The following is a 20,978-nucleotide window of genomic DNA, read 5'->3' as shown; positions in this document are numbered from 1 at the left end:
ACATAAAAAAAAGTTTTGACAAATTATCAGTGCAGAACACCGTACTATGAGATGCGCGCGCTGCAGGTCACGCCAGTCCATCAGCGTATTGAGAGAGAGGCGCGCGCTGCAGGTCATCGTACTGATAGACAGCTGCCAACTTATTGACCTCACTGGCCAGGGACCCAACCGTCGAATGATTTCCGGTTCGATTCATTTTTATGCAATTACAAAATTTTAGTTCAAAAACCTAATGCTATTTACTGCACTTTATCAATGGAGCCCAGCGACTGATAGAAATGTGTAACCTCTCTTGGCTACGCTCTTGGAATTTAGTGACTATAGTTTGCTTTATATTTTATACCAAAAAGAGAAGTTTTATTGTCAAAACCATATGTTCGAGCCAGTTCGGGGGTTTTAAACTAAAACATTTCTGGAGTTTTTTTTTTAAACAAACTCAAAAACCCCTTAGTTACGCTAATAGAATTAGGTGACTGTAGTTTGCTTTAGAATAATATTGAAGAGGGGGTTTACAACCTCAAAACTATGTTTAGGGGGATTTTAAACTCAAAACCATCTGGAGGGATTTTAAATTTAAAACCCTCTGGAGGAGGGGGATTCAAACTCAACCCCCCCCCCTTTGGCTACACTCATAGAATTTTGAGTGAGTATTATAAACAAACAAAACAAAAAAAAAACAACTCTTGGCTACACTCATAAAATCTGGTGACTGTTGTATGCTTTAGTCTTTTATTGAAGAGGGGTTTTTATCGTAATAAAAAATTTCGGAGGGGGTTTAAAATCCCCCTTTGCTATGCTCTTGGAATTTTGGGATTTTGGTTTGCATTATTTTTTTGGCTTTATATAAGAAGGGGGTTTAATCACAAAACTCCCTGGAATTGGATTTTAAACTCAAAACCACCCTTGACTCGCTGGGGCAAGTGATGGTTTAATATTAAAATCTCACCTAAAATAAACAAAATCAAAGCAAAAAAGGGGGGAAATTTCATTTCGGGGGGGGGGGGGTTGAACCCCTCCCCCCGGCTACGCCCATGCACGTACCCCACTTTGGGAATCACTAATCTATAGTAAATAGTAATTGTATAAACAACTTTGGGAATCACTGATCGAGATCTATTCCAGTTGGCTAAGTCTAATGCGCATGACAGGAAATGAAATTCAATGACATCCTGAAAGCAAGAGAACGCCATATTCATTGTTCGTTTATTCTAAATCTACGTCTGATTTCTGCTAATTAATTTAGCTGTAGATGTTTAAATACTCGTATCCGGTAAGAATTAGTTTTCATAGCAATTTTGTTTATTCATGAGTAAATCTAGATCTATAGATCATTCGTGTTAGTAGTCTGTGTCTGACAGAATGACTGAGAATGTGTCCCGTGTGACTGTACACAGTACACTAGTACAGTCACAGTGTTAGTGTAAGTTACTGTAGAACTGTAGTCGTAGAGACTAGTGACAGTGTCTGACTAGACTAGAGTGACTAGAGACAGTAGAGTGCGAGTCAAATATTGTCGGCCATCCGGGCCCGGGTTTCGTCTTGCTTATCAGTCACCTCACTGTATTATTATTATTATATTTCTTCTTTATTTGAATGTTTACTACCCAACTTCCTCTTAAATATTGCGCTAGCACCATTTGTCACACTTCCCACAGTTAATAGGGAGGGGAAATAAAAAATTGATCTTTGAAAAAACAATTTTTCGTTAGTACATCATTAAAATACTTATAAAGAACTTTCCAATGGTGTTTAAATTATTACTGTATGTCTAATAGTTAGAAAGTTATGAATTTTTTTTTGTCGTTTTGGCCTAACATTGTTGCCATGGAACAAAAGAGTTGAGTCATCATGAGAGCGTCTCTCTCGCTAAGCCAGCGAGACACACACCCCGCTCAAAAAGTTAAAAAGTTGGAATTGAGTTTCTTAGAGGATAAATCTACTTATTAAATAAGAAATTTAATAGTAGATTTAGTATTCATAGTGAATTTCTAGCTCACAAATCTAATTTCATTTATATTTATGAACTTTACTTCTTTAAAATGTAAATATTGATGTAATAAACAAATTATCGGGTCTAGATCTACAAGAATTGTCAGAGAGGCGGGGACAAAATGGCGGCGTTCTGATGGCAGAAAATAACAAAATATTTAAAAAGTGGGATCAAAATCGTCTGAAACAATTATTTTTCAAATGCGCTTTATAATTCATGCGACGACGATTAATACATAAAATCTATTTGAATATATCCAGAATATTAGGCCTTACATGGCCTCCAGTGGTTTTACATTGATGACGAAATTTTCTTATCAAAAGTCAGTAAATTCTGAAAATCCCATAGCCCCCAATGGTAAACCGTATAAGTTTTTGAGCGATGCGACGGAGATATCGAGATAAAACTTGGCAGAATTATAGCCAGGCATGATATCTACCATGGGAAAAAAAATGAATCATTGATCATTTTCCTGGACCCTGTATTGCTAAAAACAAAAAATGAGTATTTTTGATAAGAAATTAAAAAATTATAAATAACTTTAAAACAAAGCCGTAATTAAGCTTTATATAGGCCATGGTCTAAAGTAATCGATAACAAATTGGCCTCACTTGCACATTTATAACACATAAGTGTTAAAAATGTGCAAGTGAAGCCAATGCAAAAAAAAGTCGAAAACGCAATCTCAACTTTATCGGTCATTTTTTACTTCCGCACTTCCGGGTTTTTTCAGCTAACTACACAGTACTGACAGTACAGCTCCCTTTTTTATTGAAACTGAAAGTAATTTTTAATCTGGGGTCAAAGTAGACTACAGTAAAAAAAATTAAAAGACTATTAATAGTATCAGACCTGCCTACCAAAAAAAGTCCAAAAGCGTAACACTTACATTCAAAATGCGTATTTTGGCACCAGAATGCGTAACACTTACGCAATCCACTATTTTGTCATATATATATATATAATATTAGATGTCATGATTAGATCTACAATCTAAATCTAGATCATTAGAGATGATATCTAGTTCTAGACTAGATCTGGAACTATGTCTATATAATGAATATAATCTACTCTAGATCTAGGCTCAAGAGTGTTACCGATGCCTTGGATCCGCTACAAACGTAGACCGTAGGTCTATTCTATACTAAGACTAAGAATCTAGCCTAGATCTAGACTATATGGTAGTTATCGATCTAGATCTAGTCAATCTAAATTTTAAATCATACTAAAACTAATTTCTACTAATGAACTTACAAAAAAAAAAAGTCACGTTGGTGTTTCAGCTAACTGACGGTACCAACCCGCTACTCCCTCACTCTCGCGTTCTTCATTTCTAGACATCTAATTGCTATTTAGAACCAATCAACGTATAGATCTGGGCACATTGTGTTCACCCCACCTTTTCTGTTTCCCCTCTCTCCCCACAGGTGGGCTTAGCGTGACCTCCTTGACCGCTTGTAAGCTAGTCTAGAGAGGAGAAAAAAAAAAAGGATACGAAATGCGTAACGCGACGGGTTAAAAGCGTATTTGCGTACTGGCGGTCATTTTTGGGAGATTTTGCGTAACGAATACGCATTTTGCGTAACGGTAGGCAGGTCTGATAGTATTAATAGACTTAGATCTAGGACTAGATGATAGTTGATACCGGTATATCTAGATCTAGCATATTTTTTTTAGATCTAGAGTAAAGGATGGTTGTCGGACACGCTAAGCCATTCTCTGGCCATTTTTAAGTTTCAAAATTCATAACTCCGTAATGGTCTTACCTATGAATAAACTGATGGTGTCAATGAATTCGTCATCCTTTTGTCTATAAAAATAACTATTTTGTAATGTATCACTACATATAGTTAAAATTAGATCTGATGTGAAGAGGGGTAGGTTGGGTTTTCTGATGCGTAAAAGTTTTCGTCATGATTTTTGTCTCTGTAAAAGTTGTTGGCCGGTTTGGAGATTTATCGTCCACTTCAAAGGAAATAGATGTCATCTATATATTAAACATGTTATTATTAAGACATTTCATCCTTAATTTTATTATTCTGTACATTAGCGCAACGACACAAGCCATATTATCACTTTTCCCACACTCCACGCTTTCATTCTCGTCTTGTAACTGACGCCACACCATGGCCACTACTTTGGGTCTAGCCTAGCTGGTCGCGCTAGGGGAAAAAATCGCCTCTGTTGCGGGGGAGAAGAGGAGGAGTATTCTCTCTAGTCTCACCTTAGCCTTTTTGGTACCAGTCAGATAATTGCTAGTCTCCTGCTCTCTCTCTCACCTGCTTTTTTTTTTTTTAGAGCGTGTAATGGTATGCTTAAGAGACATGGAAAAAAGGGAAAGTGGGGGGGGGTAGACTTCATGTAGTATACTCTCTTTTGATTTTGACAATCTCTTAGAATGTTGATGTTTCACACAATGGCCATTTAGCGCACCTGGTCGATCAATAATTGTAGGCTCGAGGTCTACATTGATATTGCTATTGTGACTTTTTTTTTTTCAGCTGCCCATTGATGCCAATTTATTATTGTATACAGATGTGCACTTAAGTGCTATAACATTTGTACATATTTGTTGCATATTTAATGGTTTAAAATAAATGGTTATACGTTTTGCATACACATTAACTTTTTTTTTATAAATATGTTACAAATTTTTTTTTGTGAAACATGTAACAAACACACACAAGAACACATACATAACTTAAATATACATTTTGTGCTATATTATTTTAACAAACAACAAAATTATTCTTGTAAATGTTTAAAAAAAAAACAATAACATATTTACTGTGTCAAGTTATTTCCCTTTGATAACTACCGTCAACGATATGTTTTCTTATTCAGAAAAGGTAAAACTTGTTGGCCACCCCCTATTTACATGTTTAAGTGGGAAAGGAGAGTCTGGGTTGTACAATTTATCTGTTTCTAGTGTCTATTTAGAAGCATTATATCTGGGTTTTAATTGGCTAATGCATCTAGGGGCTTAAAAATTGTCTTAGCTCCAGACCCTATCTTGTTCTTCCCCTTGGGAGAAAAAAAGCTTAGTTTTACAGTAGTCTACTTTGACCCCAGATAAAATTACTTTCTCTCAATATAAAAGGGAGCTGTACGTGTCAGAAGTGTGACAAAATAGTCCATGCGCAATATTATACGGAAGTTGGGTAGTAAACATTCAAATAAAGAAGATTTAATAATAATACATCGAGGTGGCCGATATGCGAGATGAAACCTGGGTGTCCGACAACCATCCTTTACTCTAGCTACAAAAATAAATAAAATAAAAACCCAAATATCAGAGAAAACCCAAGATTTAAGATTACAGTCAAAACAATAACGATTAACAAAGATGGCTGACCCCAGAACTCATTCAAAATTGCCAAACCCAGATATAATGCTTCTAAATACTGGAAATAGATATAGAAACAAATAGATTTCACAACCCAGACTTCCCACTTAAACTTGTAAATAGGGGGTGACCAGTATGTAGAGTAGAGAGAAGACTCCTCTTCTCCCCCGTAACAGAGGCGATTTTTTTTCCCTAGCGCGATCAGCTAGGCAAGGCCCAAAGTAGTGGCTATGGTTTCACGTCAGTTACTAGCAGAGAATGAAAGCGTGGAGCGTGGGAAAAGTGACAATATGGCTTATGTCGTTGCGCTAATGTAAAAAAAAATAAATGAAGGATGAAATTTCTTAATAATAACATGTTTTATATATATATTTCCTTTGATGTGGCTGATAAATCTCCAAACCGGCCAATTAAATATCTTAACATAACCATCTGAGAAGTTACACTGCAAAAACTTTCTTCCAAGACAATAATAGGCCAATAATTTTGAAAAAGGGTGCAGCTGTTGATGATCATTAAATCTAGCTGTTCCTGTTAATGATGGCGTCCCTTTTTGCGTTAGAAAATGATACCCTATGCCGGGGGTTCGCTTTGAAATGTGGCTAATATTAAATCCCCCTCCCAATTAGTAATATAAATGACTCCATCTTGTAAAATATAAAAATTTTGAGGTCAACTTACCGGTATCGGTTCCAGAGGACAATTCACAATAATAACAATAGAACCATGCCAATATTTAAAAAGTATAGAATCCTAGTTTATTGACTGATGACAATTAAAAACAAGAACTTATCGACTGCAAAAAGTCTCCATTATCTAGTTCTAGACCTGATCTTGAAAAAATGTATGATTCATATTGATATATTTTTTTATCATTTATATCCATATTGTCACAAACACATCTAAAACACATAAAATGGAAATTTTGAATTAATTATCCATGTCACTACTATTGGAAAAATGAAAACTGACCACTATTGACAATTCAGTTGATCTAGATTAGATCTTGGAAACATATTACGATCCAAAGTAAAAACATACATACTTGTATACATTCATATTTCCACATAACTTTTTAAAACACATAAAACGATTGTCTTGAGCTCATTGTCCCGTATCACTACCATCCAGACCATCACTATAAAGCAAATAAAGCCCCCACTCTTTAATAAAATATTTTTTTATAAAAATTGAACTTGCGAATATTTAGCAAAGGTAAATTTTTCAAGATAATGTTATAAGCAATTAAAAACATATACAAGAGAAAAAGAAACGGAAATAAATTTTAAAACTCTGTCGTTGCTAGCGTTGATCAGATCAGAGCACAGTAGCTGGGTAAAATCAACGAGAGCGTTTTTATGACAACTTCTGATGTAACCCTAACCCCAACCTCTGATCTTCATAATCGGTGAAACATATTAAGACTTTAAGTTGATACTATATGTACATATATATATATATATATATATATATATATATATATATATATATATATATATATATATATATATATATATATATATATATATATATATATATATATATATTTGATTTCAACTTAAAATAATTTTTGTATTGTTGCTATTGCAGTGCTTACAGTGCTAACATTTCATTAGCATTTTGCACAGAAAAATGTCATGCATCCACTACAAGTTCAAAAGTAGCCTGGACTACAATTCTGTTACTTTTGATGGCCTACATCTTTCTCTTGCTGATTTAAAGAAAGCTATAATACAGCAGAAGCGATTAAAACCTGGAGAATTTGATCTGGAAATTACAAATGCTCAAACGGGAGATGGTGGGTATATTATTAATATACATGCTTTCACTCATGTCCTCTTAGAGTTCTGTACATTGTCTTATTTCAAAATTATTATCATTAAAAACTCTTAAACCTAGTTAAGTAAGAACAAGATTATATAAGCTTTGCTGCTTGATTCAATGCTAAACAAGAAATATATATTTATATTTATTATATTATTTTTAATCCCCCCACCCCTTGCATTTTTAGTGTACAAGAAGAATGATGAATTGATAGCAAAAAATACATCTGTGATCGTTTCAAGGGTGCCTATGAATAAAACCACTGCCAGCAGCACCCAGAAATCATGGTAAGTTTGTTTTTTTTAATTCCTTGCATTCTAAAATATAATATTAATCTTTGTCAGCTTATTATATGGATTGATTTTTTTATTCTAATCATTTTTAAACTAAATTCTTAATTGGAAAAATACGTTAACCTTTTTTTTTCTTCTATTAAAAGGGATTCTAAATGCATTCTGAAAGTTTCACTGCCTAGTCTTGTCCAGCTTTCATTCACATCTTTGCTTTGTATTACTTTCCTAACTATTTGTTAAGCAGCTTATCTTTATCTAACTTGGTCACAAATATATTTGATCCTCTCCACCTTAAAAAGAAAATAGGCAAAACGTTCAGCACATTCAGACATTTAGATTACAAACCAGCAGCATGGTTTCATGTTTTAAGACATTATGTTTGTTTTTCACAGGGAGGCGTTCAAGCAGGAATGTGCTAAAGTAGTACGTGTCTCTTTGGTAACTTGTAGTCTTGGTAGATAAGTGATTTAACTTTTTTTTTATAACAACTGATAAATTTTAACATGTTTTATTTTTTAAAATTAAAATTGGCTCATTATGTTACGTACTTTAGACATTTAAAACAACATGATTTGTTTTGTGAGTACTGGTATATACATCAGGGTAAAATTAGAGTATACATTAAGACAAATATGTGCGTCAATGGTTGATACCAATTTTATTAGTTTATTTAAGCATTCTTCTTCTGTGTATCTTGTTCATTTTGTTTACCTTTATACCAAATTGATAATGTTCTAAGAATTTTTAAAAAATATTTTTTTATACGATTGAATACATATCTCTATCTTATTAATGTTTAATGTAAATTTATGATGACTTTTTGTTACAACCAATATATCTGTGATAATTACTTTATAAGTCAGCATTGTATAATTTTATATACATTCATCTATTTTTGTTACGTTTACAAAATGAAACCGATCAGATTTTAAAAAATGAACTACAAACGTACTGCTAGTTCACTTTGTAAACTTTTTGTGCAATGTAACTTTTTATCATTATATGTGGTTTTTAATACAGATTTTTTACTGTAAACTTATATATTCTTGACATAAGTCTTTTCATTGGAAGCTAGTCAAGCAAAATATTTTCATTTTCTCACAATAGTAGTTGACTTTTTAAAATGGGCATTATACCTGTATAACTCTAAAAACTCAGAAAAATAAATCTAAATTGCAAGTCTTAATATAAAATCTCATGATGTTGTTTTGCTATTGGTGGAACATAACATTTTTATATTTTAAGAAACATCAAAAGCCCATTAGGAAATGTTTTTTTTTTTTTTACTTTGTTTAAAAATATAGCTCAAGCAAGGAAATATATATGTATAAAAAGAAAAAAATATAATTGAAGCATTAATTGTAGTTTCTATGTAAGCTACAGAAACAATAGTTAAGTTTATTTCCTGACTAAAAAGACTTATCCATATTATTAATAATTATTTATTACAAAGTGCTTTTCTGTGTCAAAAAGTGTTTTTTTTTTTTTAATTGTACAAATACCACCTTAGTGCTACATAAACATATTGGGTATGAAATAAAAGGCAATGATGCAAAGCATTTAAAATATTAAATATCTATTTAAATGTGCGATAATAATTACAATATATATATATAGACCAAAATATTGTCCAGATCAGGACAGTCCATACAATAAAATTGTCCCAGCAGGCTAAGTGAGCTCTTTTTCTTTTTAATACCACAAATCGAATCTTGTTGATTGATTCATGAATGACCTATGATCATTTTTTATTTTACATTTATTTCTTCTGGAAGAAGCTTTAACACAAATCTACAAATTTAATTACCTGTACTAATTTGTTTTAACTCATTAGTGACATATTTATATGATTGATTAATTTAATATAATATTATAAATGATTGATTAGTTTAATATATTATAAGCATATGAATAGGCTTTATCCACCAATAGGTGAATTTCTTTTGTGCATGCCTTCTTGATCACTATCGAACATGAATCTCAGTAAAGCACTTAAATATTAATAATGATAATTCTTTTCCCAATTACCTCTTGCCAATATACATTAGGTTACCCACGCATTGATTACCCATATTTGTTTTCTAATACTTCCATGTGATAACTGATTTATCATTATTTTATGAATTCTATACCTGAAGATGCTTAACTAACTGTGCATTTGACAAACAGAAAATTTTTGAGCAAAAAAAAAAAAGACTTTTTTTAGTAGTGTCTTCCAGCTAAAATATATGTAGCCTTTACGTAAATATTTAACTTTCAAATATTAGTTTTAATATTTAGATTTACACCTCAACAATGCATATTATGGTTAAAGGCAGTGTTTAATTTGTCAAATGGTGCATAAAATGCCAATGGTAAAAAAAAATTCAGAGCAGGCCCTGCATTGCAAAGATAGAAAATGTTAAAATATCAAACTTTGAAATGGGATGCTATTTTTTGTAACATTTTTTCGTATTACATAAATACTTAACATCATTTCCATATATAATACTTATTCCTGGCCACATGCAAGCTACCTTCACAGAGAATGAAAAGATGTTGATTTGCACTTCTGTGCTAGAAGTTTAAGCAGTTTCATTACCTATATGCTCAAATGTTGCTTTGGCTGATAGAAGTGGAGAAATGTGGGGATCTCACATTCCTTGAAAGGCCTAACCGAATTCTCTCAATATACATCTTTCTTATTAAAATGTGTTTAAAAAAAACAAAAAACAAGTAAACAGCCAACAATGGGTATAAACACATTTTTATCTGCAATGAGTGGGTCTAAGGACATTTTTATCAATAATGGGTGGGTCTAAGGACACTTTTATCTGTAATGGGTGGGTCTAAGGACATTGTTATCTGAAATGGGTGATTGTTATCTGCAATGGGTGGGTCTAAGGATATCTAGGGTCTGTCTTATTATATTCCTCAACTGCACACCATTTTTCTAACCCTCTTGGTTGTTGAGATAAGAAATGTTCATTGTCTATTAATGTGAAAAAAGATGAGGAAATTCATTTAAAGCTTTACAAATGAATTTATTATATAAAGACAATTACACATTAAAACTTACATATTATATATTTGCAGCATTAACCATCAGAGACCCACATTATCTTACAGTAGTTCTAAAATTATTTCCTTTGGTATACATATGTATATAACATGATATGTTGATAATTCAACATCAATATTAATTTTTTAAGGCCATGTGACCTTGACCTATTTTTTCAATTTGTTCCAAGGGTTATGTTGGTATTAATTATTACATTTTCATGAACATAAAAAAAATATTTTTAGAATGTTAGAAAATTTTATTTAAGAAACATGAAAAACTTCTAAAACAATTTCTTTGCTCTGTATAACACATATATAATTTGCACTTTTCACAAATGTTGTTTGTTGTCATGCTACGCAACTTGCAGCGCTGGCTATCTTCTGTTTTTATGGGGAAGTCATCGGTTCTGACTTCTGGTTCAGGCATAGGTCTCAAGGCAGATTTCTTTCTTGATGGGCCTGCAGTTGTATTTTCTAAAGATGTTTTTTATTTGTTTTTTTGTGTGTGTGTTTGCACAATGTAAAGAGGTGCCAGTTTTGTTTGGAAGTTGCGTTGGTTCAACACATCTTTTTTAGGCATCCCTATGAGCTCATTCCTGATGATAAGAGAGCCAAGCATTCACAAACATCATGCGTATGGTCTGCCAAAATATGTACAAATACCAACATTTTGATCTTATGTGAAATGAATGCTTGGCAATGAAACAGTTGTGAAGATCTACGCCTCCCATGCTTTCATTATAAAGTTTTATCATAGCAGGCTGCTGGACCTGAACATAGGCTGACTTAGCTTTTTCAAATCTGTTGACAGTTTTGCTTGGTTCGGCACCACTCAAAGTTGGGAGCATATTGACAGCTTTTATGTCATACCAACGGACAGCTACTATGTTGGTAGACGTTTCAACACATTGATCCATTTTGCCACGACCTGTTTTCTTCATATTTTTCTTGGAATATAGTAAAATGCCAGAAAGACGATTGGCTCTAACTGTGCCAGTATAGTGAATGCCTTTTTTTCTGAAGATCTTCTAAGAGAGGCAAAGTTGTAAAGAAATTGTCCGCAAATATTTTGTAATTTAGTGATGGTTTATCTGGCTCATTCTGTGGCAAAGTAGAACTCAGCTGAAGTACTACATCAGGACCAACACCAATAGAATAGCATCCTTTTTATCCTTCTTGCCTTGGTATACATTAAAATCACAGCATACCGCTGACGAGGTTCTAGCCCACACTCTTATTCCCCAAGGATGGGGCTTTCCCTTTATAAACTGTTTAAGCTTGCTGAACTTTCCTTTAAAGGAATCATCATTTCGTCAATGCTATTATTTTTATGAGCTATAACTTTTTAACAATTATTTCTAAATAGTTTAAGCCAAGGGCGTATTTTCCAATACTTGTCCGATTTCTCTTCATTTGTAACTAAATTGTGCAAATTCGAAAGGAGTGACTGAAACCTATTCTGACTCATTACTCCAGCAACTGGCATCTTGGCTAGGCCCATTCTCAAAAACATGCCTATGATTTGCTCTATTTTGTTTTTATTGGTGTCAATACTTTTTACACTCTTTTCAACAATGTATGTCATCCGTATGTACGTTTTTGAAAAAATGCATTGGTGACGAAGCTCTAGAACTTTGCCCCAGAAAACTGAATCTGGTAGATTGAAATTATCTTTTGTCCACTCATAGACTTTCTTTTTCTTATTCCTAGCAGAGGCACTAGAAGTAGATGGTAAGGGTTCTGTCTCTTCTTCATCGGAAGAGGATTCAAAAGAATTGAGGTCTTGCGTTCATGTTTCCTTATTGTCAGGTTCTGGTACATAGTCCTCATCAGTTGAATCATTTTCCAAATCACTTTCATTGTAGTCAATAACTTCTAAAATATCTAGCACTTCTTGAGCAGTGAATTTCTTAGGAGTGAAGCTGACATTGTATATTCTGTTGAAAAAAAAACAAAAACAGACAAGATATATAAAGCAGATATAGTAAAAAAACAACAACATTGTATTATAGATTTATTATTTATAAAAATAGTTCAGACTTTAAAATCAAGTTCTTTAGAGATCTAGTTCAATATATTGTAAACTAGACATATGTTACCCGCGGGTCTTTATTTGCGCATTACTGTCGATATAGTCACTGAGAGTGTTTTGTAAACAATTAAACGAAATAATAATGTAATAAGTAAAGCGAATGTGTCAATGTAAAAATAGCTAATAGGCTTAAATCCATTTTTTTAAAAATTAAAACATTTGCTTTTGAATAATCTAGTGGATTGGATTTAGATGTATGTTAAACGTAGCTAATGATCCTTTCACGTTATTTCTCTTTCGCTACGAAAATAAAATTAGTTTTGCGAAAATGGTTTACCCGAAGTCGATACATTCTTATCTATTAAAAACGAAAAGAGCGATAGCTTTGTTAAATAAATGGGATTATAAAGTGAACAATTAAACGAAATAATTTTTAGTACGCGAGTCATGAATGAATATAGATCTAGGCCTATCTCAACTCGGCTTCGCAGCTTTCGTAAACGAATGTAGCTTTAGAAAACCAAATTTGAATGTTTATTTGATCAAAATATGAAATGAATGGACTTTAATTAATATGTTTATGTGTTAAAGTATAAGACTATCTGTGCGAAGAGAAGTTTTATCATCTTAGTGTTGAATTAGAGTTTTAGATCTAGGGATGGGATTATAAAGTAACAATAAAACGAAATAATTTTTAGTACGCGATTCATGAATGAATATAGATCTAGGCCTTTAACTCGGCTTCGCAGCTTTCGTAAACGAATGTGGCTTTAGAAAACCAAATTTGAATGTTTATTTGATCAAAATATGAAATGAATGGACTTCATTTAATATGTTTATGTGTTAAAGTATAAAACTATCTTTGCGAAGAGAAGTTTTATCATCTTAGAGTTGAATTAGAGTTTTAGATCTAGGGATGGGATTATAAAGTAAACAATTAAACGAATTAATTTTTAGTACGCGATTCATTACGGTATTGTCTAATGAAAGAATGTTCGTCAGGAAATCTGTAATCACAGATATAAGGAACTAATTAATGTAAAAAATGCTTTTGAAACACAAAATTGAAGATTAATTTTATTATATAATGAAATCAATGGATCTTCTTTTGTCTTTTCATGTGTCAAAGTAAAAAACTATCTGCGCAAAGTGTATTTCTTAAAATTAGATCTAGGTCTAAATCCTTTCTATCTTTTCTCATGTCAACATTGTAGACATGGCCTAGATCCATAAAATACTATAGCTGTAATAGAGTCGGACAACTTTATTTTTTTTGAGGGTCTTACATTTGTTTTAGGGCTACAATACATTCACTAAGGTCTAAGTTGGTACCCAAGGAACATTCCTGCCTAGTTTTATCAAGATTGGTCAAGCGGTTTTGATGTCTATAAGTAACATACATACATACATACACCACACATTCTACTTTATAATATAGATTAAATACTAAAATCAAATATTGACAATGATACTGTTGATCTACATCTAGATTAGACGACGTCTTAGACGTCACTAGATAAAGATTTTTTTTTTCCGTAAACTAAAGAAAGCCCCAATGAGTCACCCATGACCCAATAATTTTAAAAGTGTACTTAATACTAAACAGAGAACTAATTAGTATTAAATACTCAGGGTTCGTAGCGCTCCTAAAAACTCCTAAAATCTCCTAAAAAATGAAAAGTCTCCTAAAATCCTAAAATTCTCCTAAAAATTGCCGAAAGTCTCCTAAAATTTTGTCCACTCTCCTAAAATTTTTACCCAATATTTTTTTTAAAATATAATTTTGCTTATTTCTTGCTAAAAATGTGAGGGGATAACAACAGCGTTACTAGGCATTCTGATCGCATGACCTTACGGGCTGGCTGTGTTAATGACCTGACCAGTGACGCGTCTACACCGCCTTTCACCCACTTGTGAAGCGCGATCTCGTGATTGAAGATGGCCTTGGCTCAAGCAAGCATTTCACCTGGCAGTATTTTTCTGAAGTCATTTTAGAAATGTTTGTTTCCATTTATTGTTACCACTAAAGACGCGCTAGATCTAGTCTGTAGTGACTATTGTCTATAATTAGAGCAATTACCAGACTAATTTGTAGGCTACATCCCTCCGGGCCCTCCCTCACCTAAAATCTTCTTGTTGTAAGTGTAAGAGTGACTTCGCGCGGAAAGTCGGTAAATCTTCTAGATCTAGCTAATCTCTAGTAACTGTAATAGTATCTAGATTTAGATTTAGATCTAAATTAGATCTAGTGAAGATAATTCGCATCTAACCTGAAAACTCCGTGAATTTTAGTCAATTTAATGATCTCGATACATCTAATGTCTAGATTACTCTAGAAATACGCTAGATTCTAGATTTACGCTAAATCACTTAGAGTCTAGTGAAGATAATTAACACAAAGAAGTGAAAAGTCCGCAATTTTAGTGACTTAGATCTAGACTCTAGATCTACGGTATATCCAGTGAAGATAATTTGCATACTGCCGCGAAAAGTCCGCGAATTTTAGTGAAATTATATATAGACTCTAGATTAACTATAAAGCACTAGAATCTAGTGAAGATAATTCTCACACAGCCGTGAAAAGTCCGCAAAATTTAGTGACTTAGAGTTAAAGTCCGCGAATTTTACCGAATTAGCTTTAGAGTCTAGATCTTCTGTAAATTTAGTGAAGATAATATTCACACAGCCGTGAAAAGTGATTAGTGATTTAGATCAAAAGAGTCTAGATCTACTGTAGATTTAACGAAAATATTTCGCATACAGCTATCAAAAGTCCGTAAAAATTATTTCACTCATAAAAGCCAGGGAAACTAGGCCTATATGGTTGAAAAAGATTCTGCTAGGAAAAAAAACGTGAATAGGTCTAATTCCCCCCCCCCCCCCAACCCAAAAGCCATTTTTAGTAAGCAAATGTCAACTAAACATTCAAATAGGCCATTATTACCCTATATATTACTGGCTCTGTTTATGAAAAGGATTTAAGTTAACTAATAAAAGAATAAAACATTACCTCAAATGCACACCATGACTCTAGTATCTATAAGATACACATAGGAACTAAAAATGTACATTTCCATCACAGAGAAGATACATCATGAATAAGGCATCTCTAAGAATGCTTCTTATTTAAAAAAAATGGAAAAGTAACCATTTGTTATGTTTTTAAATAAATCTTTGAAAAAAAAATGTTTGTTTGAGGTTTTGAGATGACAGTCAAGTTGTTACTTGATTAAAAGATAACTTTCATTACATTTTCTGTGGACATACAACAGCTGATAACATTGTTTCTGTGCATATTGGCAAGATATTTATTATTTTAAAAATCAAATAACAATAATTGATTTGATAAATGCTTAGTTTTGTGTATGTTTTACTATGTATCACACAAATGGATAGGAAACACACACACACACACATCATACATTTCATCCTTAAAAAACCTCCTAAAATCTCCTAAAATTTTGTCATGGAAAAGTGCTACTAACCCTGAATACTATATATAATCATTAAATACATTATTTAGATATATAATAATAACAAAAAGATTGTGTCTTACCTTGTATAAAGCAGTAGTTAAATATTATTTTTCAGTTGAAATCTGAGATCCCAACTTCGCATGGAGGTAGCCATATGCAAAAGGGATATTATTCAGTAATAAGAAAAATTAACATAATAGTTGTTTCCCTTGTGTTCCATAGATGGGCCACTGGGTATTGATGGTAAAAATTATATAGAAAATGAAGTAGACATTTGCTTGGACGTATTTTTATGTTATGGGTCACCTGTGACCCACCGGGTCTTCTAGGGTAAATTAAAATTAATCAAGTACAAGGACATCCCTAAAAAATATTTTCTTTGCAAAGAGCAATTTGTTAGACTCCCAAAATGAATTGTTTTTCAAAGTCCAGTCAAATTAAATTTTTTAAATAAACTAATTCTGATGCTGAATTTCAGAATGGCTAGGTATTTTGCCATCTGAACTTATTTCAGCTATGCAAACTCAGTTTTGGGGCATCTTTCCCATGTAAGTGAATTGAAATGTTCATTTGCATTCTGAATTACTATTTTTGCACATCTTTGCAATAACTGGTTCAATTAGCCTTTTAACAAAAAGAAATGTCAGATCACTGATGGTGGATGGAATCATCTGCATGTGTATGTTTGTATCCGGAACCTTCTCCTGTAGACATGATGAATAATAGTTAGTAACTTTTTCTATGTCAGGCTTCGTCAGCTTGTAGTTGAGTTTTTTTTTTATTGATAGCTATCAAATTAGTTACAGCATTGAACATCCTTTTTAATATATGGTTAACGCTATCTTCTTTCTAGAACAGCAATATCATAGCCTGAACTTCTAATAGCATTGGAGTGTGACTTGATTCACCATCACATAACATAGTACCTAGGCATTCTTTATTTACTGAACGAGTTGAAATTAATGTCAGTACCTACACAAGTTATAAACTCATTTTTGCCATGACCCATTAAAACTAATTGCTTAACTTTTTTCTTTCATTGGGTTCTCCTGATGAGACACTGCATACGTATGAACAATGTCCTATCCTACTTCTTCAGCTGCAAAGTCCTCACAATTTCTCATTTTGCACATTCCACATTTTTTTAAGGCTCCAACAGTTCTAATATTTAGTCATAACTTTTTTCTACCTTTTTTGATGTCCACACTAATTGTTCATGTCAGGCTGGAAATAGATAGATCTAGATTGACTTCAATAAATAAAAAAAAGACTGAATCTAGTAGATCTAGACATTATAACAAGATCTAGAAAAAAAAATCTTTAAAAAATAAAGAAACAACAATTACTTTTCAGTTTTTTATTCATGGCTGCATGTTGACCTTTTGAGTGGCTTTTTTTTCTTTTTGGCCAAATTTAAACCCTTTTTTTTAGGCTTTTTATGAATAATAATGATACTGTTGGAAAAAATGTTTAGAATTCGCACTTGCAATCATCAATATTTATTAAAATATTCACATTGAGCAAGTGTGCACAGTCTTAGGAAGTTGTAAATGCATTTACTATCTAACAGAGCTATATTATTAAATGCCCCCCCCCCCCCCCCTTTCCCAAATATTTTTTTTTTATTATGATAGAAAGGCATAACTATATGTATGTAGGTTTTTTTGTTTTTTTTTTAAGAAATATTTTATTTCTTCCATTGTTGCATCCAAATTTTTAAAATGTTTTTCATTGAGGTAATAAGCTTGAATAATTCAGCATCTCGATGTATGTGCACAAAATCTATTAAATTTAATTTATTTTGAACATGTGATCACACCACAATTTTGTTATTTTGAGACCGTAAAATATATTTGTTCAAGAAGTTGTCTGAAGTCTATTTCATGGGTTTAGGTACTATGTTAAAAGGGTTTATTCTTAAGTTTGGTTTTAAGTATGCATTTTTAAAATAATTTTTTCCTAGTCCTTAGTTTTTTGTGTGTATATTTTAAAAATTATAAGATTATTGTAATCATTGTGAATAATTTACACATAGATTAATTGTAACTTAAGATATCCAATACCAGAGTGCCCTTTTTCAATCCTTCTACTCCTCATATATTGTCATTAGAGTTGATATGATACATAGTTCATCATCAACATAGTTTGGTATATGCAACAGAAGTCTTCTGTTATACAATTCATGTACCATGCTTTTATACATTCCATGCGTTCTTTTACAAATACAAGGGACTGAAATCTTCAAGGAATAACTTAGCTTGATTTTCTTGACTGTACTTTAGCTAACAGAGAGAGGTTTAATTAGAGATACAATTTAAATATTGAACAATTACAATTTCTAATGTGTGTTTTGTTATGGTCACTAGAGACATGCTAAGCAGATTAGCACATATCTTTCACACTCGTGGTTTCTTCTCTTATGAAATAGGCATCTAGCCTTTGTTTAAAGGTATTCTACAAAAATATTCCATAACTAAACAAACCATATAATAAGTAATGTCAGAGTTCTACTCCTAGTATACATCCTCATTGCCAGTTGTGATGATGCAACTTATTTATGAATGAAATCTATTTAATCTGAACAGAAAGTAAAAGCACCCCATCTCATTCTCAGTTCCTTTCTTTATAGATGTCTTGGCTAGAGGCGTGTTTACAAGAATTAGCATTCTTGCAATAAACCTTTTAACAATATATCTCAGCTGTCTTGCTGTAAAGGAGAGTTGCTCATGATGCCTGACACTCTTGTTTTATTTCCACAAAAAGCAAAGAAGTATTAGTAAATTTGATTCTGATGTTAGGCAAGTTTTGGCTTTGTTCCTTATTCACTCAAATGTTCTTTGGCTATTCTAGATAAACTAATGCAATAGAAGGTTTTTGGTGTTTTTATGGTTTCGGTCAGAATAAGTGGTTTGTCTATCTGGATTCAACTGTGAAAATATATTTATATATAATATACTTATATCTATGTTACCCTCTTTTATATACAATTATGAGTATTTCTTCAGTACTGGTGACCAAAAGATATTGGTTCACTTAAAGACTTTATTTCAAAACATTCTAATTGAAATGTCACAGTCTCTATTTCATTGCATTTAGAAATGATGTATATATAAATTGTGATATTCTGAGCTTGAAAGGTGCAATAGTGTAATTTTAAAATTGTAGAAAATGTGTGAAACAATACAATAGACAAAATGACTTTTTTGGTGTAACACAGAACACCTGGGTTAGTTTGAAGTAATAGTCTACTAAAATCAAGGAGTATTAAACAGACATCTTTGTTGAGATGAGTTAACAATATAATTACATTGCATTATCTGTCCTTTTATTTTAGTATTACTTAGATGTCATAGTATAAAAGTGTCACAGGTGCATCAAGTGGTTTCCCATTATACTTGGAATTTTAAACAAAATAAAATCAGTCTGCATCAATAATTAATTTACACAGTGTAGTTTTTCTTTAAAACTGAAAAAAAAAAAATTGTGTAAAATAGGTCTTGATGTTCCAGATAAAGCACTTCAAACGCGTTGACAAAAAGGACTATATTTTTTATGCAAATTTATTAATGTAATGGGAATTACTTAATGGTATCTCTGATACTGCTTAGTACACACAAGTAGTGCCATTTTCTTTGGAAAAGGCTACATAGTAATTAACAGGAGCCATTAATTTACATGATATCCCACATTTTTTCACTGTAGCACCTGAAACACTGCAATAGAATAAATGTTGAATCATACTAGAGAATCTATCTAGATATAAGTAGTTTTCTCACCAAATTTTTTAAATACAATATGAATTAAACTTATTATTCTCAAGTTTGATCTAGAATATTTAGAATACTTTTAAAAGTTGATGCAAACCTAATTGTTTTATCATTGTTTGTGGTGCTACACGAGACACTGAACAAGTCTTGATCTAGATTATTCTAGGTCTAATATAACTTTAAATCTACTCTGTATCTCAATGTATATATTATCTATTTCTAAATCTTGTTCTTGGTACATTGAACGTCAGAAAGCTGCACCTTTTAGTCTATGAATAGGTCCTGTTTAAGCCAGTTATGTCTACTATATTTTTAAAGGATTGCTGAACACACACATAAAGGCCTAGTAGAGATATATTATTATTATACCATCTATATTTTGTGTGCGTTCTGCTTTATGAACCTGATGGTGGTCTACAATTTATCATTATTTTGATTTTTTTGTAATGCTTCATTATTGAAAGGAGTCTTTCCAGTGAGCTTCAGAGAATTGCGTTCTTCTATTAACAGTCCATCTAATGATTTTACATGACTCAAGGCAACATGTGCTTGATCTGAGAATAAGTTTTGGTATAGATATACTATGGTATGTTCTACATGGTACCTTACATTTTGTGTGATGTTGATGGTAGCTCTTTTCTTTAACTAGTGCCATAACTATATATTGCACGGAATTGTACTGATATAGGCTCTATTCTGAATGCCAGTGTTTCCAAAGTTCACAGTGATTAATGGATAACCAGTTTTCATAAATGAGATCGGCAAAAACTTGGCAAATGAATCTGAAAACACAATTGACTAATCTTATTGGTTAATCCCTGTTGCTGGTATTTGCTTTGAATCACCAAACACTACTAATTAATACCACCGAAAAACACATCTTTAATTGTTGCAGTCTTTTCTCTATCATACATAGCTTCTCATAAGGCGCCTTTGATGTAAAGGAATTCAATATCTTTCCATTGTTCATGCATAATCAGTATACTTAGGAATTGTTTTTACTATTCCGTCTTTTTTACCTGTGACGTGGCAACAAGCTATTGGTCTCCTCTGCCCACCACATGTTGCAACGCCGCATGTCTGTGTTCAGGCCTACTATATTATAAAACTATTGGTCTTATTCAATACACTGAATGACTTAACACAATACACGTTTCTAACATGCTGTGAACACATTCTCGCTGATGAGTTACAAGCACATGTTTAAA

The 20,978-nt window shown here is 32.3% G+C and overlaps 1 protein-coding gene across 1 annotated transcript in view; it reads left to right on the top strand.

Moving 5' to 3' along the window:
- Window positions 1-1,137: 1,137 nt before the first annotated feature.
- LOC106067894 (E3 ubiquitin-protein ligase RBBP6-like) overlaps window positions 1,138-20,978 on the top strand; it is a 39,349-nt gene continuing 19,508 nt past the window's right edge. Inside the window, exons 1-4 of the mRNA XM_013227164.2 lie at window positions 1,138-1,270; window positions 6,927-7,134; window positions 7,348-7,447; window positions 7,846-7,876. Of these exons, the coding sequence (XP_013082618.2) occupies window positions 6,969-7,134; window positions 7,348-7,447; window positions 7,846-7,876 (297 nt within the window). The 5' untranslated portion in view covers window positions 1,138-1,270; window positions 6,927-6,968. The remainder of the gene's footprint in view (window positions 1,271-6,926; window positions 7,135-7,347; window positions 7,448-7,845; window positions 7,877-20,978) is intronic.

The sequence above is a fragment of the Biomphalaria glabrata genome, chromosome 2 (genome assembly GCF_947242115.1).
Source record: "Biomphalaria glabrata chromosome 2, xgBioGlab47.1, whole genome shotgun sequence".
In the NCBI taxonomy this organism is placed as follows: Eukaryota; Metazoa; Mollusca; class Gastropoda; family Planorbidae; genus Biomphalaria; species Biomphalaria glabrata.
This window is presented reverse-complemented; position numbering and strand designations above follow the sequence as displayed.